The 27644-nt window shown below is 39.5% G+C and overlaps 1 protein-coding gene across 2 annotated transcripts in view; it reads right to left on the minus strand.

The window, feature by feature from the left end:
- The window catches only part of arb2a (ARB2 cotranscriptional regulator A), a 137279-nt gene that overhangs the window by 64298 nt on the left and 45337 nt on the right, over positions 1-27644 (minus strand). For both annotated transcript variants that reach the window (XM_072388127.1, XM_072388126.1), the window contains exons 7-8: positions 21443-21661; positions 9802-9921 (exon numbers count right to left, since the gene is read on the minus strand). In XM_072388127.1, coding sequence (XP_072244228.1) covers positions 9802-9921; positions 21443-21661 — 339 coding nt within the window. The remainder of the gene's footprint in view (positions 1-9801; positions 9922-21442; positions 21662-27644) is intronic.

The raw sequence follows: 27644 nt of genomic DNA on the forward strand, positions 1-27644 counted from the left end.
TTATCAGTTGAAGATTTCATAAAATTGATAATTAATAAGATTTGATAAAGATTTTCAGTTACATCACCATGGTAACATCTTTGTGTTTTGAAAAATGTGAGAGGAGTGGGTAACAGTAAGCACCTGGGGAAAGCCAACAACAGATTAGACCTCACTGAACTGATCATGAAAAAGAAAAAAAACATGTACTCAAACTGATTTGAGAAAAGAAACAGAGGTAAGGAAGTAAAACATAAATATTGAGAAAGAGGGATGTTGATGAAGGAAATCACAATGTAAGTTGGAAGTTACGTCCTGTATTGACTCATCCAACACTGTACCTTGAGGTGAGAGCAGCTCCCATTTGTCTCTGGTTGTTGAGCGCACTATAGGAGAATTTTAATCAAAATAATATATATACTGTATATCCCCAAGATTGTAAAATATTTCAAACCAAAAGAATTATGCCTTGAATTGCCCTTGGTTGCTTGCAGTGTCTTAGATAATCTTTATACCATAGCAGCAAAAGTTGGGGAAACAACAACGAAAAAAAAGTTTAAAAAAAGAGTTATACAATCATCTAACCAACGTTACCTGCAGTATCCTTGCAAAAAAATTCATGAAAAGAGCTGACAAAGCACTGAACAAATTCCTGCTCAAAACTTCTCTTGATAATCTCGCTGATTATCTATTCATTAGTGACAATCATTAACGAAATGGAAAAAAGAAATCTGATCAGAATAATGTTAGCGATACTGTGGTTGTGTGTGTTCTCTGATCTAAAGCAGAAGATCACTGATGTCATTGGCACCATAGATGAGGCTATACTAATGGTGCCCATATAGAGGTGTATTAAATTATTTAATTTGAGTTATTTGATTAAAAAAAAAACTTCTAAATGGTGAGCTAGCTCTCACTACTTACTGACATATACAAAAGAGTGAAAACAGAGACACGGGAGGACTAGGAAGACACATCCACCGGTTAAACAGATCTACTCTGTGTTCTGACATGGCTGGGCCAATTATTGCCAGCTTTAAAGATTTTGCTCTACCGTTTATTCATGCAGCTTCCCTTTGGTTCACTAAGACATTATTATCCAATCTGACAAAAATAGGGAGTGAAGTATATCTATAACAAAGTGACAGACGCAATAATTTTTTTCTCTCCAAAAAATCAATGAATGGTGCATATGTTCAAATATCTTGATTGTCTTGAAACTGTGCAATGATGACATAAGACTGTAGAACACAACTAAATGAGAATCCCATACATATTTTACTCTCCCTGATACTGAAGTAATAGCACAGGAGAAGCAAGAGACAAGTAAACTATTTTCAATCCCTCACTCCTCTCTAACACCATAAATGCAATCTAGAAACCAAAGATGCTCCTGAAACATAGAGAGAAACACCAACAAAGGTGAGAATAATGGCGCCGTATTGAAGGGAATACTTCACAAAGCCTATTGTGCAAGTATCCTTTTCAGGCAGCAAACCCGCTGTAATTTGGTCTGCGTCATCTGCCTCGAGTCACAATGCAGCACTACAGCTTTGAAATGGATGGCAAATGAAGGCCATTTGTACATAATCACAGCAGATAGAAGAATTCAGGAGCCCTACAATGTGTTGTTGAGGTGGAAAGAAAGACCTTGGTCTATCTGTGGCAGCCAGTGTAGCTAAGGTTTGGCAGGGGTGGGGGGGTGTGGGGTCTTTTTTTTTCTAGAAACAAGCAAATCAATTCAAATCAAATCAGCTTGCTAGCCGTGACATTTAAACAGTTCAATTTACATCCTTATGTTAAGAGGAGAGCCGCTCTCTAAGATCCTATTCATTCACAAAGAAATTAGACGGCTATATTTCAGCCGCTTAATAGAGCAAATGTGCTGTAGCTGTACTGAAGAAGAAACCATGTCTTCTCATAGTGTACAAAGAGCCAGCCATTGTGTGTCATTACAAGTGGAGCACAAAAACAGAGAGATAATATACATAACAGAGACAGAACCAGAAAACAGCAGCATGCATGATCTGCATGCAGCACAGCGTACATGCACACATGAGTGTATACCAAAGCGCATACACACATACAGTGCTGATAGTGTATGTCCTGAGGGCTGCTGTCCTGCTGTGCAGGCTGGAAGGCACTTTTGTCATGGTGGTCCTTTTGTTTCACATCAAACAAAATGCCACAGCTTTGCATATGGCTCCACTAATTTCGGCTAGTGTGCCCCAGCCATTTATCATCGCCTCTCACCCTCTCTTACTTTGCTCCCCTAATGTGGTTCTGATAGCGGCTCTCCGCCAAGCTGTTCTGTTCTGGATGATACAGGCTTCTCCAGGCCAGGGCTGACATAGATATGTGCATCTGTATGTACAAAAATGTACAAAAACACACGCATAATCAGGTAAACGCAGACCTGTACAATATGTCCGCACCCACTTGCAGTCACATACAAGCATAAGCCCAAGACAGACACACAGAGGAAACTGCAATAGAACTTCACCGCTTGTGAGCCCGCCAGCTAAGAAGAACCTTGAAATAAAAACAAACCTGCTCGTCATCCCCTCCAGAAGCAAAAGACAGTAAAGCACTTCGGGTCTCGAAGGCGGGCGAGATGAGCATACAGCATTAGATGAGGGTGGGTTTCAGATCCTTCATATGCATGACTTTTAAACCACACATCTGTCAACAAATTCAAGTGATTTCTTTTTATACGCTGATGACTTCAGGTGATAAATGGAAACCTAGAACTTAATTTGACACAGTTGCAAGGAATATGTCTACATTTTAGAGAGATAAACGTGTTTGCTCTTTGACTGAGATTTAGGCTACTGTATGGAGCACACCTATGATGTGCCCATAACAAGAGGAAAGAACAAACACTATTTTACTGAATGTGTCTAAAAGTCATAAATCATACATATATACAGGTATGAGTTATTTGTTAGGAATGTGTCTTTAGGCCAGAAAATTTACAACAACTTCATCAGGTAGCTGGTCATTAAATATTAAACAGTTAAGATGCATAAATGAACAAAAGCAACCTTAAGCACCCTAAATCACAATGTGTTAATGTTTTTAAACTATATGCTAAACAAGATAAATTAAGATGGATGATACTGAGATATCATATTATTCTTTCAAAATCACTTAAGTTCAGAGGTAAGTACGGTAAAACTATTTATATATACACACACAAGTATAATGGGTGACATAAGTAAGAATAATGATTTGTAACAATAAGATTCACGCACAGTAGAACTTCTAAGTCCACAGTTCTTTAGCTGCATTAGTGGGGAATGTAGCACCAGGAATAAGTGACAGTGGCTTTCTGAGCATACATAAACAACTAGACGGATGATTTATAAGTGGACAGAGCATGCACCTCACTAATTATTCTTAGAAACTGAATTGATTGTATACATGGCATGAGATAGACGGAAGCAATTACACCAGAGGAGCAACACATCAAGCACTGGTCAAAGAAAAACTGTCTACTAATTGTCCTGGTCCTACTTCTAAAACACTTTCTGTACGAAGTGGCAAAAGTGACAAAAGTAACATTCATATGAATGCAAGGATCTAGACTTTCCTAGCAGAGCATTGCATTGTTACAAGATGAGCACTGTTACTCACTCTGCCTGTCAATGTTTAAATCATGCCAGTGAGTCAGCAAGTCTGAATAATCACAATTTCTAGATACATTTTCATCTGCAGAGAGCTTTGTGCACACTCTCTGATGACAACATTTAGGTCATATAGACACAAGATGATTATGCTATAACATGCCTGTGACATACCAGCATATCTCAGAGGATGACATTTAACTGTGAGACATGAACATGACAGGAAGACATACTGAAGTTTAGCAAACCCCCAGCGAAACATGCGATGGGAATATACAAGACAACGCTTACTGCTGCACCACCGTGCTGCATAAAATCTACAAAGACATATTTGTGTAAATGGCAGTTTTTTTCTTTTATGAAATTCATAAACTGTGAAGATACAAGTGCATTTAGCATGAGGCTTTTCCATGCTAGCACCAGTGCATTTTTTATGATTTGTTTCTATTCTTATTTTTTATTTTTTCAAAGAGACGCGCTGTAAAATGGGTGACATCTGGAAAAAATATTGTTTGCCCAGCACTGTGTGCTTAATGGGCTGTTACCATGCCAGTCATGGAACTATACAGACCTCTGCCAGACCCAGAGTTCTGCACAGAGGGCAAACTTGGCACCAACACTGCCCTGAGGGTCACCACAAGTGGGAGAGGGGGAATTAGGAGAACAAAGAAAATAAGGATTGGAAACAAGAAATAAGGCAGAGCAGATTTAAGGGTTGAGTACATATGGTGACACAGATATTAAAAGACGAGAAAGCTAAAAACTGACTTTGCAAACAATGTTAAAATGAAACAGTAGCATTACACAGGGAAATTACAATGTCCTGGTTTGGAAGACATCCCACACTCTGAAATCTTAAAGAGACATATAACATAAATTAACTACTTTGCTTAGCTTCTATACTTAAAAACGGGCAAAAATGCTTATGCTCACAACAGTATATTGTAGAAATAAAGTTGTCAAAGACTGGAGAAAACCTATAAAGGTCCTTAAAAAGCTGTCTTATCTCAATCATGACACCTGCCACAACACACAGACAGACAAAACGTAGGATGGTACGTAAAAGACTTTAGATATTCATCATAAATTGAAACATATGGCAAAAACGTATGCAGATAGCTTTTCTACAAACATGTATATATAGCGTATATGTAATGTGTTCATACAGGAAGCTTGAAATCTGTAACTATGTTTATGAGGAACTGTGGCGGCTGACTGGTTGTCTGGTTGGCACCCACGCATTTGTTTACTGGGAGACAAATGCATTCTTACATAAGTCCTTATATAATGCTGCTCTGTCCTATCCAATAACAGTGCTCCTTTTTCATTCTGAGCACCGAAATGTTAGAAAGCGTGAGACAACCCCTTCCTCAATACATCCGCCACCACTTATACTTACATGCCCGCTCTCCTAACTCTTGGAAATGAAGAGGGATGAAAAGACAAAGTCAGGGGTGGGCCCTCAGTCTGTCTGATTTTCTGTGAATCTAGTACTTAGAAAGCAACTTAATAATATAAACCTGGAACTAAAACAATCATTGTCATTTAATGCGTCTGTGCTCCATGTATGAAATGAAAACGCAGAGAAATAGTCATCCTAAAACTCTGTATAATCTGTAGGAACTATAGGAGTGCTGGGCTAAATGCTCAGTTGGATGAAGAGGGAAGATGATCCATGCTGCTTTCAGACTATTCAGCTGAGAGAGCCGAGAAGAAGCAGCAACAAAGAACAGACTGGAATGAAAGCATGGAAGCAAATGTCAAAGGAGACAAGACATTCCAAAGAAGGGATAGAGAGAGGAAGAACTAGAAACAGATGGATGAATGGATTGATTCTGTGATCACTTAAAGTACGATACAAAGTGGAAAAGGTGGAGAAAGAGGAGTAACCTCCCCTGCAGTATGAGCCTCTCTTTCTCTCTTGGACCCTTATTCAAAGGCAGTTAGTTGCTCTTTGATGTATCTATAATTAGTCAGTACAGACTGTGAAGTGTTTTAAAATAATTAAATTGCATTGAAACACTTGAACACACTAAACAGGGGTTGACATGCTCTGCAGCAAGGGGAGCAAGCAGGAGAAATTAATGTTGGACCTTTTTGATGTGCTTGATCAAAAATGTATTTATTAACTGCAAAGAGGGGTAGTAATTAACCCAGAGACAGCTTGTTTTTTCTGGGTCTTCTCATGTGTCAAATAGTTTTATCCAGTAAGGCTCCCCTCACCATGAGTTTGCCAGCTTATGCACATGCATTCTGTTCCTGCTCACTGGAACACTTTCTTCTCAATTATGTCCTCTGTGTACATGTGTATGTATGTACGTGCGGTTGCATGGATATGGGTGTACGTATGCTTATGAATAAGAGAGAATGCAGCAATAACAATAAAGTTATGTATAGTGACTGCTTAAGATTATGTGTTTGGGCATATTGGAGAGTGCATGTTTTTAAGTGGAAAGGGAGAATAGGGCTTCTACAGAAAATCTGTACTGCAAAATTGGCAATAGAGTTAATTCGAAATTGGAACCAAAAACTGAGGCACATCTGCGTAAATCACTTTAAACAAATGTTAGTTAAGATACAGGTAAGTATAGCTAACTTAAATAAGTTAGCTATTAAAAGCCATGACTGTGTATATATTTGTCTTATTATCGGGATAAAAGAGTGAGAGAGTTTCGACGCAAAATAGAAGCAGGGATGACCTCAAGGGAAGTTACATATTTGAACACACTTTCTACAAAGGTGAACACAAAAATCTTGTTTAATGTTACTTATTATGCTGTGCATCTATACATACATGTACTGTATAAGCACATTTGTAAGAGAGTTTTCATATAACAAGAACATCACACCAAAAAATTGACAGTTTGAGACTCATCCAACTCTTTGCACACAAATACATAGATACAAACAGAGAGATAGAGAGGATCCGACTAAAAGAAATGCAGAAAGACAGAAAGATACAAAAAGAGAGAATAACTAGTCTTCATCATGCAGTGAGAAAGCCCAAGAGATAGTGAAGCTGTCACGGACAAAACACTGCATGAATATTTAGTAGTCAGATTAAAATTACAAAATATGAAATAATAATAAAAAAAAAAGGATGTGAAAGAAAAAAGAAAGAAAATATCCCTGCAAATACCGGTGGGACAAGTCCCCAACTTTAATTCCTACTAACCACACACTCATTGTGCTGCCTAACTCATCCTCTCCTACCAAAGTGGAGGCTTAAGTCTCATATAAGGCAAGATGTAGTAAATCCAGCAGTAAATGCTCTTCATAAAACAAACCAATAGACTAGCCATGTATCCAGCCCTCAGATCATGGGGAGAATCCCAAACAGAAATAACACCAAGTGTTAGTTAGCAGAGCTAACGCACTGGAGTTTTGGTATTACAAATGATAACATACAAACACAGCAAGTTAACATTAGATGAGGCACTAAGCCAAGGTAACTGTATGCAGATTATTGCAAATATCTGCAAAATACACAGATAGCAACTGGGACATTTTGATGAAAAACTTTCATCTTCCTAAACTAACAGCACAGTTACTGCATCATGATTTAGGAGTAAACGTTGTATCAAACTGAATGATACAAATGCAGGGGAGATTTTTACACTTCAAAGTGCATTTACATCATACTACAAGATTATTTGTTGCTTTATACACTGATCATTCACCACATAAAAGTCAATAACACTTGACATGACTAACATTCATCTCATTACAATGACCCCTTGCTAAGTGGTGGTATATACACAATAAGAAGCAGAAAGAGAACAGTTGGTTCTTTAGGTGATGTTTTGAAAGGAAGAACAATTTTGAAATTGTGAAGACGGGTCAGAGCAGTTTCATAATGAAGATCTTTTGGTGTAGTGCTGGTCTGCAGTCTTAAATGCTCAACAAAAGTGATGCAAGGAAGGCCAGAAAAAGGTCATCGGTACCTATGTCTCATTGAAGAACAAGGGGAGCAAATGCTCATCCATACAGTCTGATGTCACAGAGGAGCAATCGTAACACAAAGAAGTGAAAACTGAAATGCTGACTACTACAGAAACATGCCAGAGCACAAAGTGCATCATAACTTTCTCTAAATATAGTCACAGATTGATCAGATCATGTACTACTAAAAATACCAACATTGTACATGTGAGCAGAAGAGCTGGACTACAGAGCAATGAAAGAACTGATGAATGTTGTCTTTTATATGATATGGACAGCTGAGGTTATATGCACCATTTATTGTATTTTCCGCACCATAAAGCGCACCTAAAAGCCTTAAATTTTCACAAAAATTGGCCGTGCGCCATATAATCCGGTGCACCTTATGTGTGCACTGGATTCCAAAATCTGTCACAAATACCGCCATTTTGAATTTACCGCAGGGACCACCGAGCATTCTTGGAGAAATTAAGCCCCCTCCGCATCACTCACCGCTCTCCCTTTGCGCCGCTCAACGCCACGTTCACTTTTGCCGCGCCTTTTCGCTCTGTACATTGGAAAAAAATGGCAACTGGCCACTTCCGTCGCTCACTCTGCGTTCGATGTGAATCCAGGGTTAGGCGGATCCCAGCCATTCACTCTGAATGGGTGCAGATTGTGTCGAGCTCGTATTTAGCAACTGAATCGGGTCATCATTAATGCTTTTGCCCATGTCCCAGTGAGAGCCTGTTCTTCAGTCTGAGATGGGTGATGCAGACCGATGTGCAGTTTATAAGTTTATAAATGTAAAAACGACCGACGATGTTGTCCTTGACCGTCGGACCATTTCCCGCTGACACAGGAACGTAACACATACACTACGTGTGCTGGCAGCGATAAACCAATCAGAGAACATTAGGTAATAGTACGCCTTATAATCAGGGGCGCCTTATGTATGGGTTAAGTACAGAAATGGACCCCATAATTGAGGGTGCGCTTTATAATCAGGTGAGCCTTATAATGCGCAAAATACGGTAGTTGGAAAAAACGATAGCACCAGGATGCACTCTGGGAGGAGGACAAACCAGTAGAGACAATCATGTATTCTGGGCAAGGTTCTGATTAAAACCTCAGGTTCTGGCTTTCCTGACACAGATACTGGTACCACCAATCTAAATACTGATGCAGGCTGTTCAAGTCTGCTGATCTGGCTTCCAATTTCATCATATCTCAACCCTATCAAACACTAGTGGGACTCCTCCTCCACCTCACAACCTACAGTACTTCAAGGATCTACCGCCAAGATCTTGTCGTCTGTTGTCGAGGAGACTTTTAATCATCTTGTGGAGACTGTGCCTCATTGCATCAAAAATGCTATATCAGGTGGGTACTTTTAATGCAGTAGGTGAACATTAATACATTGGATGATTGGATGAAATTGAGCAGCAAGTAGTAAGCTATTGCCATGTAAACATCTCGTCCACCTACCATTATTAAGCACAACCCTGATCTGCTTAAGATAAGTCACCACATTGGCATCGGCTACCGTCATGCAAAAGAATTGTTATTACGGTAGGTAACTCTGATGAAAGCAATAACATTTGAGATGTGATCAATATGTGATGCGGAGCCCCAGAGTAAATCAAGGCCTAGAAAAATAAAACATTAACCTCTGAGACCTTCATATAACCCACAGAAGATTCACTGTAGGCCTATTTAGCTGAAGGGTAGGGTCATAAAGCCAAGAAAGTTGAAAGCTCAAAGTTATATTTTCCAAGTCCCATGTGCGCCATTAATTCTGTCAAATCCACTTCCCTCCCACCAGCTTTAGCCCCATCCGCTGTATCTCTTAAGGCTGAGATAACTACAAGCTCTGCAGCAGGTCTAGTTGAACAGCAACACCGTTGTAAAACTCATCCTTACATTTCTTTACCCAGCCCTCCGCCTTCCCCTCCCTTCCTTCTGCTCTTCAAAAGCAGAGGAGGCAGATAGTGCCCAAGGACAGAGATTCACCAGGTTGTTTACAGAGGCAGAACTTTCTCAAAGAAACCAAATGCATTTTATTTTCAATCATTCCACCATGTTTCACACTTCGGTGCCTATACTCCTGGATAGGCAAGTGTTTTAGATGTGTTATTGAAAATGCATTTCTACATGCTTGTGTGGATGTATACGTACTACTGAGTAATGGGAATTAAAGTATTGTTTGTTTCCTCCCACACCTTTTTTTTTAGTGAGAAGGTAAGATGAGCTAAGGAAAGTTGCAAACACTCACCAGCTCCACGAAAGACAGCCCTCCATAGCTGTGGGCCATAATGAAGACATTCTTGGCTGCGGCTTTGGACACAAAGTGGTCCCACACGTAGAGCAGATGTTCCTCAGAGGAACTATTTTCCTGCAAAAAAAACAAACAAAAAAACGATATAATATCCATAGCAAAGAACATTCAAATAAAACTTTAATGCTTGAAGGCTACCAATAAATTCATACGAGTAACTGCAAAACATTTAAGATATGGCCAACAAATGACCATGGAGCATCAATAGAGTTATTAAACTCTATTGATGCTGTAATACTAAAGCATCAAAACGTACACCTAGGGCCAGCCAAAAAAGAAAAGAAAGACAAAAAATGCCTGAGGTAATTCTAACAAAGAGCCACACTTCAGCAGATCAATAAGTCTTGCATATTGCAAATGCCCTAAATGTAAAACTCAATAGGCAGGATGACGTAACATTTAAATCTTAATTTGTACTCTATTGCTGAATCGATGGCCCATCTAAACACCAGTGGAGGCATAATGGGATGACACTAGAGGAAGGTCAAAGGAAAAAACAACAGACAGGAGACTAAAACATGCATATAGGAAACACACAGTGCTGCACACAAGCACACAATCACCAATGGATACACCTGCCAGTGTACGCTCATTACTCTAATCTGTGTGAATACAGTCGCACACATCCACAGATTCACATAACTAGAAGACATGTTTAATTAACCCGAAGTGTAAGTGCTTATCCAAGGATAGAGAAAAACAATGGTAAAAGTACGGGCCAGAAAAGGGCAACCATTAATGAACTTGTGACATTGATTGTAGGCTTTGATTTCCTATCAAACTGTCTGGTTCACAATAGCAATCAACAATGCATACCTAGAAGGGGTTGTTCTACACATGCAGCCCATCTTGACTAGAAACACCTGTATCCTGAATGGAAACAACACCATACTGCAGCCATGCTGGATATATCTACACACACATATAGCCCACTAATTTCTTCTAATTAGCATACCTATGCAAGTAAAAATAATACCTCAAAATAAAGAAACACATGGCTCATCTGTTAACTGTTCAATGTGACTCAAAACAAATAATTAGCTATATAAGGTAAAGGACAAAAAGTGGGTCTTATGGCGCTATCCTGTTAATTTCCATAAGTGTGACAGCATCTTAACAAGACAGTACATTATGACAGAAGGATAATTACTATAACTTTTGCTCTCTTAAAGGTGATAATTGAAGAGAAAGTGAAGAGCACACACATGTTAGATAAAATATTGTTTAAACTTCACTTCAAGAACAGAGTAAGCCAGCTTGGGATTTGATGAGATGTTTTAGCTTCCCAGCATCTGTGCGTACAAGTCTGTGTGTGCTTGTACTATCTGATGATGTGTATTTTTGTTGCGGTGTTTGTCTGGAGGTAAATTAACCTGTCAGAGTGTTTGTGTTTGTGCTAGATTAGCATGAGGGGGTTGTAGTGTCAGCACCAACCTCAGTTCACAGAGTGTGATGCAAGAGCGGGCAACTTTGCTCTGCCCTGACCTTCTGCCACTGGTGCAGTAAATTTGCTCGTATGTATGTATGTGTATTTGGTTTTTTGGCATGTGCAGGGTGGCTGGCTGAAGCCGAGTTGTCTGTCTGAAAGGCTGGGACATCAAAGTCTTTTGAAGTCTCCCTCCTTTCTCCTCTCCCACGTCAGCCTTCATCTGTGCGACTCATTTCATTAGCCTGACTCTCTTCCTCACTCTCCCTTTTGTCTATCTTCTTTTCTTTTCCACTGATGCCACCTGTTTTTCTTCACACCTCTCTGTCCTTCCCTTTGTCCTCTTGCACATTCACCCTTTAGTGACAAGACTTGACATGAGTTTGCTAATGTATGTAGCACATAAAAGTGTTGTGTGACATCTAATTAATAAATGAAATAAAAATAACTGATAACAACTGATGATAACAGACTACAGACAGAGCGACAAACTGACAAAATATCGCTTCTTTTGTCTATAGCTAAATAAAAGTTTCTCCCTAAGGAATTCAATAAATACATTTTTTTTTTTTAAATTAAAAAACGTCCCGGATTGACATCTTCATTGTGCCAAAGAATGCAGGTGTTCTCCTGACTCCATCTCCCAACCTCACACACAACCACACACACTTTGCTTCTACCCTCAGCATCAAGACAACAGCGTGACTGACTCCTTGGCATGGTAGAGTAGTAAATTAGCAAAACAGCCTTAGCATAGTGTTGCAATTATATCCTGAGGTTAATTCATTTAAATGGAGCACGCCAGTCTGTGAGACTGATTTCCTGTCACCCGCTCTCACACGGTATCTTAGTTTATCTATTTTCCAGTTTCCTCACAAAGGCTACGTATTTTATGAGTGCCTGTGTGTGCATCTGCCAGCTCCATAATAAAATCCCAACTGCACACCTGTTGCCAACATCCTTCAGCCTTGACTGTCAAAGCTGTTTGTGTACGTGTTTACTGAATATACAGGGATTCCTACTGTCCTCTCAGAGAACATAATGTTAAAATTCACATTCTACATAATGTGAGTACCAAACTGCCTTTAGAAGCTGACAGCTAGCTGGTATGACATGGACGGACAGACAAATGTGGAGGGACGGACAGACAGACAGACACTGTGTATTTGGGATGATTTGGGATTCTCACAAACCAATATTTAATACAGAATAGAAACTAAAAACATATCAAATGTTGAGAGTGAGATGTTTTTCTATTTCATAAAAATGATTAGTTCATACTGAATTTGCTGGGGTCTTTCAGTGTGGAGTTTACATGTTCTCCTCGTGTATGTGAGGGTACTCCCCACAGTCCAAAAACACGAATGATAGTGTAATTGGGGTTTCTAAATTGTTCCTTGGAATGTGTGTGAGCGTGAGTGGTTGTTTGTCCTGCTTGTCTCTGTAGCAGCAACACATCTCAAAAACACTGGGACAGGGGCAACAAATTGCTAGAAAAGGAAGTGGTACTAACAAGAAACAGTTGGAATAACGCGTTGCAACTAATTAAGTTGATAGGAAATAGGTTGGTAAGAGTCTTTCAGAACTAAAGATAAGCAGAGGTGTAGCAATAAGGAAAAACTGTGAAGACTGAACATTTCATCCTTTACATTACATAATATCTAGATGTCAAATTACACTGCATTAAAAACAGGCATGATTCTGTCGTGTCCCATCACTAGATGGGCTCAAAAACACTTCCAGAAATCATTGTCGGTGAACACAGTTCACATCCACAAATGCAGATTAAAGCTTTATCATGCAAAGCAATATCTGAAAATGATCCAGAAATGGCACCATATTCTTCAGGCAAACTTCAGTTAAAGTGACTGAGGCAAAGTGGAAAACCGTTATGTGGTCAGATGAATAAAAATGTGAAACTCCTTTGGGAGTGACCATCTGGCTTGTTATAAGAGCTCAATTCAAAAGCCTGTATCTCTAATGCTAAGGGGGTACATTAGTGCCTATGGAACTGGCAACATGCACATCTGGAGAGGCACCATCAGAGCTGAAAGGCATATATAATGTGTTCCAAACCAGTCAATGTCCTTTTCAAGGAAGGTCTCTTATGATTCAGCAAGACAATACTAAACAACATACTTCATTTCTGACAACAACATTGTTTCATAGAAGAAGAGTGTGGGTGCTGGACTGGCCTACCTGCAGTCCAGACCTTTCACCAACTGAAAAGATTTGGTGTATCATGAAATGAATGCCGCCTAAGAGGCAGGCAGCCTGCTGGAGTAGCTCTGACCATACTGTGTCTTTGTTGGCATCTTCTTGAAATTTTGTACTGAGCTTCTTTCTGTGTGAATACAGACTTCAAAAACATTTTTTCTATGCTGGTTTTGGATTCTGTGCTGCTGGAAGGACTTCTACTGGTAATGCTGGCAATTTTTCACATATATGATGATGCATTACCATGGCAACAGGGAAGTTGTTAACCTGTTGGTGCAGGTAACTGAGCTTGCCAAAGTACTGCCTGGAATAAGACTCCAAATCTAGAGTTGAGGAGGAGACATCGAGGATGCAGAACAGGAACAAAAGGGTTAATGAGGGTTCAAACCATTTCTTCCCTTGATCATCATAGAAGTGTGAGATAACTGGCAGATAAAATAGACAAGCTTGGGCCCTTGATGAGGATACAGCAGGAAGATCAGAAAGGCAATATTTTTTTGACAAAACATGGCTGCAGGAACAACTCTAACACTGCAGACAGAGAGGTAACAGTAAAGAAGGAGGAATGACATTACACATCACTGAGAAGGAGCATCTCTGCATACCAGACGTTGAACTGCTGGCTGTGAGTTCTCGTCCATGTTGTCTACATAGATAGTTCACTCGTGTTATCTGCTAATGCTGCATGGGCACTCATTAGCTAAGTTGTTGCCAAGCTACAAAAATAACACCCCAACCCACCGATGGTAACCTGTGAAGACATCTACCACACCTCTCTGCTACACTTCAACTTCCTTCATGTTTGATTCATATTTCTTTTTGTTATGTAACTTTAACAATAGCATATCTTCAATAATATTTAATACTGCAGTAAAATAATTTCCCTAAAGTATTATTCAATGAAAAATACAAAGACCCAAGACTGTTGAGCAACTAGAATCCTATATCAGACAAGAATGGGACAACATTCATTGACAAAAGGTCCAACAATTGGTCTCCTCAGTTCCCATGTTTACGAATTGTTGTTAAAAGACGCCGGGTGTTACACAACAGTTCAAATGACCCTGTCCAAACTTTGAGACATATTACTCCCATTAAATTCAAGATAAGCTAACGCTTTTTAAGAAAACGTGAAATGTCTTAATTTCAAGATTTTATATGTTTTCTAAGTGCTACCATTTATAAAAAAATATTTTGTAGATGAGCAAATCATTGCATTTTGCTTTTATTAACATTTAAACAAAGACTCAACCTTGGTAAAAAATAAAAAAAAACCTATACAAAACAAAAGTGACAAAAGACAGACAGTAAGACCCACAGATGATTAAAATCATACACACTCAGTGGGGAGACAAACGAATCAGCACAGTCTGTGATGCTGCCAAACATGATTCTGAGAATGTTTTATAGAAACTCTTTTGTAGGAACTCAATATATAAAAAATATCCACTAAACGGTGTCTATATTCTTGAAAAAATGCTCCCAGTGTAGCATGAAAAGAATAGTCATTTTGTGTTAAAAACACGAATAAATAAAGATTATGCCCTATTTGTGCTTTACAATTGTACACTTTCAGGGATTTCTAAATTTGGCACTTCAAATACTTTGAAGACATATAAAACGTATTTTTAAATCATTAAATAATTAATCACATTAAAAATGTGGTTCGTTCAAAGACCAAACTTATTTGCATGTACTCATACACAAACAGGCACTACATCTTCAGAAGTATTCCAGTCCAAAACATGCTCTATGTTCATTCACTCTAATGAGAAGCAGAAAGAGGACTAGTGCACATTAGCAGAATTACCAGAATAACATCACCTACGCCAACACAAATCCAGTGTCTGACCGACACAGGAAACATTGAATCTAACGACAACAACACACTAACAAACAACTAATGCAGACCTCCCTGCTGCTCCCTTCGGCTCCTCCTAATCAGTCACCCAAAGACAGAAGACTGCAGAAACAGAGAGGTTGAAGTTTTTGTTCAAGACTGTAAGCAGGGTGGACTGGAAGACATCTAGTGGATAAGGGCCATTATACGTTTTACACTCCTTTACAAACCTTTCAGTTGGAGCCAAAGATGTCAGGACAGTGCCACGGGATCTCTAAACAACTTTATCAGGTTTGAACTCTTGTTTTGGCAGAGCTGATTCAAACCCGCAAAAAATGCTCCAAAGTATTTTAAGGTGGTACATAAGTAAAAGAGAAAGCTAACAGAAAAACATCTATTGACAATATTATCCCAGAGTTCTTGCCAAGGAAGCGATATAAACTAACTATTTTGATTAATCACACACAAACGTAAAGACTGGCTAACACGTATCTCAGTCTCTTAAATGTACTAGCCACAGACTAAGTAAAAGAACTTAGCAACCCCTTTGCAGCCATTAATATGTCCAGTTCAGCACAGAACAAAATTGTTTTCATTTGGCGTAATGATCAGATATTAAAAAAGCAATTTAGGTAATTACATGTTTGATATTAGCAAAGAGGTTATTTGAATATGCTAGTGCGTGTTTGTTTGTGTACAACATGTTTCTGCTTACAATTAAAAAGTGGTCCTGTATGACACCTGTTTACAATTGAATTCTAATCAATGTCTGAGACGTGTAATCATTTGCCATCTCTTTCCATTTTTTCTTCCCCTCTTGTTTTAGTTTCATTTTTTCCTCTCTTTAAACGCAGACAGAGCTGAGGCGAGCAGAAAACTGTCTGTGAGCTGATGGGTCTGCTAGAGCAAGGGAGAGGAAGGTATGGAGCAAATTAGTGGCAGAAATGGGAAAATAATGACTGTGGCATTGTAGGTAATTAGCAGGTATAGCACCTATGGAGAGTTGGGAATATAATGATGTGAGAGAGAGACAGAGAAAAGGGAGAATGAGGTGAAAAACATGTGCAAGACTAACAAGAGGGAGGAAACACGGTATGTGTGTGAGAGGGGGAGAAATGTATGTGTAGGTGTGTTATTTGACTTTGCAATGAGGACATACAGAGTGAGTGACTGAAAGAAAGTAAGAGGAAAAAGCAAAACTACAGTGTATAAGTCATCACACGTGCAGAATAGCGTGCTCAGACTGTATACAATAAAATAGCATGACCTTGATGGGGTCACTCTGCTCTGACAATATTTGCCAAGGCATTGTTTCAAATCAATAACTCATTAACAAAGTACAAAGGAAGTTGCTGTGGGTTTGTGAAATTCTTTATTAGAAAAGAGCATCTGCGGACCAGAGAGGTCATCGCCGTGACATCTCAGCGAGCCTCGCGCTGCCGCCTGGATTGTCAGGTGAAATTACTGCGAGTCATTAATTGACATAAGGCAAAGAGAGCAGGCAGAGAGACAAGGCTGTGTTTGTTCCTGGATGACCCTGAGGGCTGTGTGTGTATGTGTGTACCTGAGCGTGTGTCTGTATGTCTTTATTCGGGTCATCCTGTATTTACAACAGGGTTGTGAGCAGAGAGAGTATGAGACACAAAGGCTGGGGGCCTGGTGGGTGAGGAGGTGTGAGGGAGGGCAGGACGGATGTGTTTGATGGTTGACCTGGCTGGAAGATTGGGAGCAGGGATGCAAGACCAGCTACACTGGTTCTGCCTTGGTCGAGCACACAACCACACACATATGTGACTGGTCAGATGTTATGTTCTATCCATGATGCCTGCTCAGAAATGCTCTCACACACTAACAAGCACAAAAGTCAGCAAACTTACTGCCTTTAAAACTTTCAAAAGTCAAATGTGCTCACTTGTACACTTCTACAATGTGTGCAATTGTACAATTCTAACATGTGGTCTCAGGCACAAACATGCCATATTCTCTAATGTACTTAGGTGTTAGTCTTAAACATGATAACCTAGATACACATGCACACAGGTCAAAGCCCCCTCAGAACCATAGTCACAGACCCAGCAACAAAAATTGGCATCAAGCCAATTTGTTCTCTGCAGCAAGCTACTGAGCTGCCCTCTAATCCTGGTCATTGACCTCTCATCTGACCAAGTTCAGAGGTAATCAAGTTCCTATCTGTCCTTGGAAATTATGAGCCTTACTTCTTGGCAAGACTGCAGATCAAAGATCAAATAAACTCTATCTGTATAATTGCTTGTGGACCACAGGTTGGGGAAAATGGGTGAAGGTGACAAAGAGCAAAAATTCAGTCACGCAGAGAGAATCCTGGAAGTGTCCCATTGAATGCAACTATCATTGTGTGCGCTTGCGTGTCCTTGTTTTAATGTTTATAGACAAGCTTTTGCGTGTGTCTAAATATGAACGCATTCATTTAGTGAATCATAAGGGTAATTTGTAGCCCACTGGGACACAGGCATTATCTACTCAACTCAGACTAAGACAAGGAACTTAGCCAGTCCCTATGAACAGATGCAGCTGGGAATCATGGGTATTGGAGAGGTGTAACCTGTTTCCTAAAATTAGAAGTAGTAACACACTTTGGACCATTCAAAACCGATGAGACAGAGAGAGTTCAGTTCTGATATGCATACCCCACCCCCGCCTCACCCCCAAAATAAAATGTTTCTTTTCCTGAAGAATAGTCTTACATCCAATTCCAACCAAACTAAGGGGTATAAATGGTTTTACACAAGAGAATAAAATACTACCTTCAACTGAAACACTTAACAATAAAGGGGTCCAAACATCTCTACTATATTGTGGTATTACTGTGCCACATTATTTTTTATAGTTCCTTTTAAAGGTGAACATAGCAGGAGGAAAATAACTGAACAAATATCCTCAACGAGCTCCTTCAAAACTCTGGAGTGATGGCCTCACTGTTTAACTCTCTCTAAGCATTTAAGCAACATACAATGTTGAAAGAAGATACACAAAAATGAAAACAGACACTGAGAAAAGAGTTCCAGTCATTTATAAAAATAAGTGGTGCTTAAAGAAAGGCGAAGCTCTGTTTTTTGTCCTCTTTGCTCTTTTTTTTCCCCTTCTTCTTTCCAGGGCCTGCTGGCCTAATCCCAGCCAGCCAGCCTTGGGTGAACTCTTTGGAAGCTTCTTAAGCCCATGAATGTGCCTTTTGTTCCTGCCATTCCTCCGCTTGGCTGACAGAAAATAGCTAACTGGATTACTGCTAAAATTTAGAGTAAAGTGAACTCCCAAACTTCTATATGGCTAAGTGCTAAGAATCGTCCCAACCCCCTTCCCCTTTGCTATCCTCATCAGCATCCCTCCGATTAGACTTTCTATCCCTCCATGCCACCCTCTGGCCTCCCTTTTCTCTCCTCCTCCTCTGCCATCATCCCCCTAAACATGGCCCAGTGCTGTGTGATCTGGAGCAGCAGAGAGAAGAGGGATTAGATAAGGTTGAGAGGTTGCACACTATGAACCCAGGGCTAAAAAGTAAGAATCCTAAAAGCAGTTAAGAGCTTATCAATGTGTGAAAGGAAGTGTATTAATCAACTCAACTATATCAGTGGGCTGCTGTGCGTTTGTGTGTCTGTGCATCAAAAGAGAATGTAGAATTTAATTGTATGAGTTTGGGTATACAGTTAAAGGCAAGTTTAGTTCAAGCGCTTATCAGATTTTCTGTATGTTATGTTGGATTTTATAATATTACAAATGGTACAAGCATGTAGTTTGAATGTGTGTGTGCTTCTGAATGGCTGTGTGCAGGTGGTCGGGCAGCTCTGCAAGATTAAGAGTGTGAGGTGTAGTGAATAAGACTGGTGAGTGTGTGTCTTGGGTGGGTGATGTTAAAAAAATAAAAGAAAGATTAAAATAGCGCTGCTAAAGAGGTTTGATCCACCACTCATCCAGACTAACTTAGTTGAAGGAGCCTTGCATGCACACAAACACACATTATCAATTCCTTTCTCACCTCCTTTACTCTTTTGTGTATGAGCATGTGTGTGTTTTTATACGTCTGTGCTTAGGTGAGTGTGTACGCATGTGACAGCTTATTCTGGGGCAGACAGAGACCGTGCAGTAACAAAGTGAAGGAGATGTGGATGAAAAAGCTGAGGCGATTACACAAAAATATCTTTCTAATTTCAGGGTCAAAATTCTAAAGGCACCAACTCAGAGCCACTCTGTTGACCCACTATATTTACACACCAAGTTTTGCAATCCCAAAATCAATAAGTAAGTGTACTTTGAAAGAAAATGCCAACCTTTTACATTACCCCCATTTTTCTGGTTGATGATGGAAGTTTTGAATAAGTCTAAAAAGTTTTAAAAACCAAAACACATTGATGTAGTATTTCCCTCAGTTGCCCGTTAAGTTATATCAAGCACAAAAGTATAATATGTTTAAAGAAAAAAACATGTCAGAGAAGATAGTAACCAAGATTTTAGCTTTTGCAGCTTTTGAAGCTGTGACAAAGGTTGCTTTTAATGACAGTAATTGAATATTGTAATACTATACAGGACTTATAGAACTTGCTGTCTGTCCAGGCTTTCATCCAATTCAGCTTATATTTACAATTTGGTACTAAATGAAAAATTTTACAATGCCAATATTAGTGAGTTTTAAACATCTCGAGCAAGAGGAGGAGATTAGGAGGAGAAAGCATGTATTTGTCGAAAGAGAAAAAAGGAGATTTAATTATGTGATATGAGAATTGTTCTAATTCCACCTTCAAGTTACGTCTTAATAATTTTAATTAATCATTAATCAGCTGTTAAAAAGAGGAACCATCAGACAGTAAATGCAGATTTGTGTGAACTGATTATCATTTACCAAGACCCTAATGTCAGAAACTGTGAAGGAAGTTTGTCAGATGAATGATGAGGAAACAGTGCACGTGTAAAGAAGTGTGATGCATTAAGTTGGTGCCGCAGCTAATTATCCCTTATTAGACTGTGTATAAAGGTACTGCTGGGGGGTGAGAAAAAAAAATAGTGTACACGTTGACAGCTCACACACCGCCTACTAGTCCCACAGCAACCCCGACTCCTGTCAGAAACCAGTGAGTGATGTTTTTCACACACGTGGACAAACACACACACACACACACCCACACATTTATATGTGCAAAAACATAAACACACGCAGAGATACAAACATATACATACTGGCATTACTGTGATGCTGCTGCCATCCAGCACAGTGACACACAGATAATTGTAAGGAAGCACTTTTCTATGAACCCCCCCTGCAGAAAAAGTCGGGGCTGATTTGCTCTCCATTTTTAAACTTGTACAGGCTGCACCTATACAGAAGCAGCAAATGTTGTGTTTTGATTCATTTTGTTGGAAGAATTGCTTTCATAGATTGTCCCATTTATTTTCACTTATGCAAAGGGTCACTTCCTTTCTTTAACCACAAGGTAAACTGGCTGAGGTAAGTGCTTCGAGATGTGTGTGTGAGTGTGTGTGTGTGTGTATGATTAGAGTGTATATGGTCAGTGTAGCTGGTAAGAATGTTGCAGCGTGTTTGTGGAGAGTGTGTGTTTTGGAGATAATAATCCCAGTGGTCAACAAGAGTGTAGGCCAGAGCTTCACTGACCAGCCCACCATCTGAGAGAGAAAAAGGGAGGGGAAGATAGAGAGGGAGAGGGAGAGGGAGAGGGAGGTAGCCATGCGGTTAACACTTGCTTACTGAGAGGCGACTGGAGCACAGCCAACCTCTTCACACACAGGCTGACCACACAAGAGCCTCTTTTCTCCCTCTGCCTTCCATCTTCCCTTTATACCGTTACTTCCTTTTATCCTTCCCTCGCTTCCTCAGCTCTTCTCCACACCTTCTAACCACTTTTCTCTCATCAAAATTTGGTCCAAATTCCTCTCTCCCATTTTCTCACCAATGTCTCTTTTATACCTCCTCCTCCAGCCCTATAACTGTCACTCTGTCCACCCCCCCCCATCATGCATGTTTTTGATGAACATCTATTGCTCCGTCCTTCTGCTGTCCAGCTGTCCAAATTCCCTTTCTGTCTATATATCATTTAATTTCTCTAACTTACCCGTATAGGAATGCGTTCAGTCTCCGTCTCTTTCTGTGGGTTGCGGTATTTCTCGTAAAATTCTCTCTTCTTTTTGCCCTCTTTTTCGTCTTTGCGCTCCCTCTTCTCGGCAGGTTCATCTGAGTGCTCAGTAGGACAGGGAAGGGGAGAGGACTTTGCTGGCTTTTCAAGTTCCAAGTAATTCTCATTGGGGTTGAGCACCATCACGCCATAGCCTTCCTAAAACAGATGTGAAATACATGTTTGTGTATTAGAGCCATGACATCAGCTGCTGTTCATATTGAGTTGAAATTGTCTGATATTTAATAATGTCACTCTCATGTGGTACAGTTTCCATGTAGTGCAACTTTATTTTTCATCACTTCAGTGAACATTGTTTTATTTACAAAAAAATGTTACCTAAAACATACCTAAATGTGTAAATCTACACCTTTGTTAAAATGAATGTCAATGAAAAAGATTCATTTTTACAGGTGGATGGACAGATACAGTATGTATGTCTGAAGTACCAAAAAGATGTTTGAGAACTTTTGTTTGAGAGGTTATTTTGTTAACCATCTAAAGTTTATCAAACTTTAGACAACAGATTATAATCTTTATTTCATTAAAGTGCATCAGAAACATGATAACACAAAGGGTTGGCAGATATATCACTGAGCAAAATATATAATCACAATATCTAAAAGACAGACTGTTGTATGACTGGGGAAAAATGCAAATACAGACTGAAATAAATGGCAATGAAAGAGATAAAGAAGACTGTCACTGTGGGTACAAGCCTTAGAGGTAAATGGCCGATTGGAATTCAGAGATGGTGGTTTCAGTGAGTGAGTAGCATTTAGTGACTCCAAAGGCCATGTGTCACCTAATATCAAACCCAATCAATCCCACCATTGCACAACGAGAGAGTTAGCAGCAAATACATACATATCTGTGTATGGCTGCATTTATTTGCTGTGAATAACTTCAAATTTCTATGGTCAGCACACGAGATAAGACAAAAAAAGAGCCTCTCAAATGTAAAAGAAAAATCAAAAACTCATACAATGGCATTCAACTTATTATAAAATCAGAAAAGTGAAAATCTCTTTTTTAAAAAAGAGAAAGAAATGTAAGTAAAAAAAATGACCGAGAATAGAAGTAGGAAAGTCTATTGTGGTAAAGAGGAAGGTCCTCTGCAGCCGAGTGACTTTTTCAACTTTGAAGCGATTCTAATTAACTCTGTTTATTGTCCCAAGCACTCAGAAAAAAAGGAGGAAATGGATGGATTCCTGTTTCACTTTGGCTGTCCTTTTTACACACAAGCCCTTTTGTGAATACACATATACCGAAAGACTCAAACTTATGGATGAATGCCTGTGCAAACACATACAAACACAAGCGTTCAAAAAACACACTCAAGAAGTAAGCAAGGAAACAGAAATGACAAAAAGACCTTTAAGAGATGAGAGAGGGAATTAAAACGAGCTGTGCTGCACAGCTTCCTCTGCAAATCTTCATCACACACAGTGTCTTCTCTTTTGGCGGCACATCTTCTCTTCCTTAATAAGTGTTAACACAATGTGCTTGTCTTCCGTTGACACAGCATGTGTGTGTGTCCCTCCTGTGCCTACTGACATCAAACCTGCCATACACCCTTTCCCTTAGCACTTGCTGTGTGTTGACAATGGCAAAATGGCACTAACAGCCAAATGACACTTTCTCACTTATTAATACTGTAAAATTTGTCTCATTTTCACTCCCTGTCAATTTCAGTCAGGGCTGTCCTTCTCCTACATGTTTGTTTTGTAAAACTTATTAAACATAAATAGCATAAATCTAAAAAAAAAAACAACTTTAAAATCGACAATATCTACTTGCCATTTATTACAATTTTAAGCATTTGTATATAATTGACATATTTTCAAAAAAAATTGAATCAGAATTGATTATCTTATCTTCCAATAACTTTTTGTCCTTTTTTATTTCTATTCCAAAGCACTGCAATTGATTTATAATTAAGTGGGGGGGAGACCAGATGATAGCTGACATTGTAATTCTATGTAACAGTATTTTACATTTCTGGATTTGTATTAGATTCGCGTTTGTATAGCAGAAGTGAAGTTGGATGTGGATCTATAATGAAGACTTAATGAAGCCTTTTTACATCGGAGAGGCAGCTGCACGTGAGTATCAAAGTTAGGACACGCGCTTTCCAACAGAGAAATTGCCAGATGCAAAAGAAATAGATGGAAATTGAAATAGTAGATGAGAATAGAAGAAAGCAGAGAACATGGAGGTAGAAAATCTGAATGGACAGTAAAATAATAAGACAAACATGGATAGAAAACGAAGGAAAGACAGCGAGTGGTACTTCAGCCCTATGCACACCAGCTTTGTGCCACTGCCCACTGGTGGCAGGCTAATAATATAACTGACAAGACTGACTGAGTAAGTGGCAAAGTCATAATTCGAAGCTAATAAAGAGAATTTAAAATAAGTGAATTTTCAAGTACTATATGTTAGAGTGGATGGGCAAAATGTGAGGGGCACTTTAGGAAATATTTCAGAAGATCGTTACCACATACTTAATGTTAAAACAGAACTAAGCCCATTTTTGCAATGCCAAAAATAAAAATCAATAAAGAAACAGAAAATTATTATTATTAAAGTTGTTGCATGGAATCGTATTAGTGGTGCTCACTAATGTGCTCCTCACACCTCAGACAATCTTCTGTGCATTTTGCCTTTACCATGAACCTGACTTATGAGTACAAAAGTTAGTGATTTCTCATCACTGGTGCACATGTTCTTATGTGAACCCTATGGCCTAAAACCATGTTTAGTCTGATGTTAACCCATACTGGTAAACAACTCTGCCCAGCCTTAAGCACACTAACCTCAAGTGGCCAAGTTCCAAGCCTTCTGGGTACTTATACTAACCTTGAGTGGCCTATAGCCCTTTCCTTAGAAAGGAAAATACACCACACAAACCTAACAGTGCTAACCCTTTCAGCTATCCAGTCACCCAGAAGAACATTGCTGTGAAGCCAACCACTGTCGCTGGCGCACTTAGTCTGGAGGAGTACGGCCAGCAAGTTCACCTCTATGTCGGAAGCCATCATTCATTTGAACACACATAGGTCTGCACTGATGTCAGGACAACCCTGGTCTTTATGTCTGGTCACTTCCTGTTCTTATTGTTCTCTGTGTGAACTGGACTGAGTATGAGTCAGAACTTATTAACCTAAACTGAAGAACTTTCTTAAAAGTATGATTCTACTCTTTTATTTGCATGCAAAACACTCAGATGATAAATGATAAATTACCACTACCATAAATAGTTAGTGTGATTCCAATTGTTCATCACAAATTTCTATGAAAGATATCACAAAAAATTAAGAAATATATGGATTTAATTTTTTTCCAGATTTAAAAAGTGAACTGTTCCATCTTCCCAAATATCTCCCACCAACCTTTTCTTCAATATCATAATCTGCAGCTTTTCTTTCCCTTGCAGCTTAATGTATCTGTCCTACATCCATCTGCTGGGTCAGCTGTGTCTCTAGCTAACAGTTAGCTAGAGACCCCACCCCCACGAAAATGAAAAAAACACAAAAAAACCTAAATCTCATCTTTGTTGTTGTGACGTGCTGTCAAAATGTGAATGTTACACAGATGTCCAGTGCAAACTTTGGGTCACCCTGCTTTTTATATCACTAAATCTCTCTCACAACCATTGCTAGCATTGCTAACACCGCCTTTGTCCTATACACACACACCGTCTCACATGAAATAGACACACATGGTCCTTTAGCGTTAGGTCAATCTTGTCTTTCTGCTGCAGTATGCAGGCTAAGTCTCTTCCCATGCCCTATGGATGCCCCTGTGCCACTACCACACTGAGTCCCTGCCCTGGGGCCAGCGGTCAAGAGGGTCATCCCGGCCCCTCTAAGGGGGAACACCCCGACCCCGACTCTCATCATCCTGTTCTGGTTGCTCCTTAGCTCTCCTTTGTCGGTCTGTCCCACACTAGATAGTACAACAAAGACTGTCGCTGTCATGGAAACCAGGGCTTGTCTTGTCATCACGGTTAAATCTTTCCACTATCATCTTTTAACATGTAGCATTGCTAAGTTCTATAAAACACCAAATGAGCTCTCCTATGTCCAAAATGAGATGGAAATAAGAGAAAGAATACTATAACATGTAATATGAATGCCATAATACACATTCTTTTTTATTATTACAAAACATACAAAATATTGAGCTGTCCTAACATCACTGCTGTGGTGCTAATGTATCTATTGGTCAAACGCCGCTGTTGTTCGTCCACTACAACTTTCCTGTCTACTCGTATTATCTAAAAAGACAATGGGAAGCATTCGTGTGTCTGCCTCTGTGTATCTACAAGTGGATGAGTACACAAGTATGAGTGAGAGTAACTAAGATGTCCCTTTAAGACAGCAGCACCTCTATTTTTCCCGTGGCAGCGTAATGAAATGAAATGTGTCTAATGTGCAGGAGCAGGGGACAGAGGCGGCTCAAATGAGAGGGTGTTTCATCTGCGCGTGTGGAGCTCCATGAAGCTTTGATGTGAGAGCTCTCATGTAGTGAAGCAGGGCTCTGGGCACAAGGAAAAGGACAGCACTTGACAGGTACAAAGCATGGCTGATAGTGGTCACGGATGCATGCAGTGAGGAAAGTGGATAGTGTGGTTGGGTGAATTGGAGGTTGTATGTGTTGTATGCATTTTGTTTCTTGAATAGGAGCACAAAATGTCCTTCTTCCCATTGCATTTCTATTCCTCATCATTTATATATATATATATATGTGTCCATGTATTTCCATCTCACTAAAATTGTCTCTAAGGCAGCTTGCTTTTTTGTTTTCAGTCAGAAGACTGTTCTGAGAAAATCCTCCCTTTTCTCAGCCTTTGCTAAACACTTGTTTCAGTAACTTGTGACTCCCAATTTGTTTAAATTCTTGACTGCTCAACAGAAAGATTCAACCAGCATAGTCTACCAAATAACAGGATGATGCAAGGAGGAGGAGAGCAAACTTTCAGTGTTACAGATATACTTCCTAGTGCCTAAGATGACAACGAAAAACAAAAAGAAAACTGTTTACAGGTAGGATAGTGACAATGGAGACAGAAGAGATACACTGACTTTGAATAAAGAGGTATGAAGGATCTGAAGGAGAAGGTAAATACTATAATAACGAGCACAAGCTCTTGTTCGCTCTCATTCTCTGTCAGGGCCACCCTGCTTTGTGTGACCTTGTCTGTCTCAGCCTCTATGTGAGCTAACTTTGCATGCAGTGCTCCTTTTATCCATGGATTCCCCTCTTTTTTCCATCTCTCTTTTCCCCGCACTTGTGTCTCTGAGGCCGAGATACCACACACTTCGCACAGTACTGTCAGATTAAGTCACGGTGCCCCTTTTCTCATTTTAACACAGCACCAGTCTGAGACCCCCCGTAACTACCAAGCACACAGCTATGTTACATAGAGTGCAGCGGGATGGGAGAGTGCTTACTGTACCACAGGGGTTATGAAAAGACATGAGGATCTTTGAGGTGATGAGAGAGTGGATGAGACAGGATCGTCAACAGCCTGTCAGCCAAAATCAATCATCTTCTTGATAACTAGCATAGCTAAAGAACCATGCAATTACTTGAAGTGAGGAACTAAATGTTACAAACATGTGATTTCACAACACGATAATAGACTAGGAAAAGAACACAAGCTAACTTGTAGTTCTCCTTAATTGTCACAAATTACAATTCAGTACAATCAAAGAAAAATGTCTTCTGCTTAACCCCACATTCCTGTATGTTTAAGGAATCACAAATAGAGCTAACACTAATATTTACACATTCAATTGAAGACAAAATGGAGATTTATCTCACTGGCTGAGTTCATTTTTGAACTGATAACCTATTGCATGGGTTTTCTCCTCCAATCAAAAGTGCATGCACTGTATCAATGAGTCTCTATATTATACGTCAAGTTCAAAGACACTTTATGCTGTTTTCTGGAACTAATGTAGGCGCTCACTAATTTGGCCAAAGCAAATAACTCTGTGGTAATGATTTTCTTTTTCTTGATCTTAATGAGCATAAATAGTTTGGGTCAGAATACGAAACTAACCTTTTGAGCTAGTCAAGTTGTGTCTGTAATAAGAAGCTGAGTTTTTAACCTTGGCTTGGATGCCTGGGC

Source organism: Leuresthes tenuis, unplaced genomic scaffold (genome assembly GCF_036924035.1).
Source record: "Leuresthes tenuis unplaced genomic scaffold, fLeuTen1.0.hap1 SCAF_6, whole genome shotgun sequence".
In the NCBI taxonomy this organism is placed as follows: domain Eukaryota; kingdom Metazoa; phylum Chordata; class Actinopteri; order Atheriniformes; family Atherinopsidae; genus Leuresthes; species Leuresthes tenuis.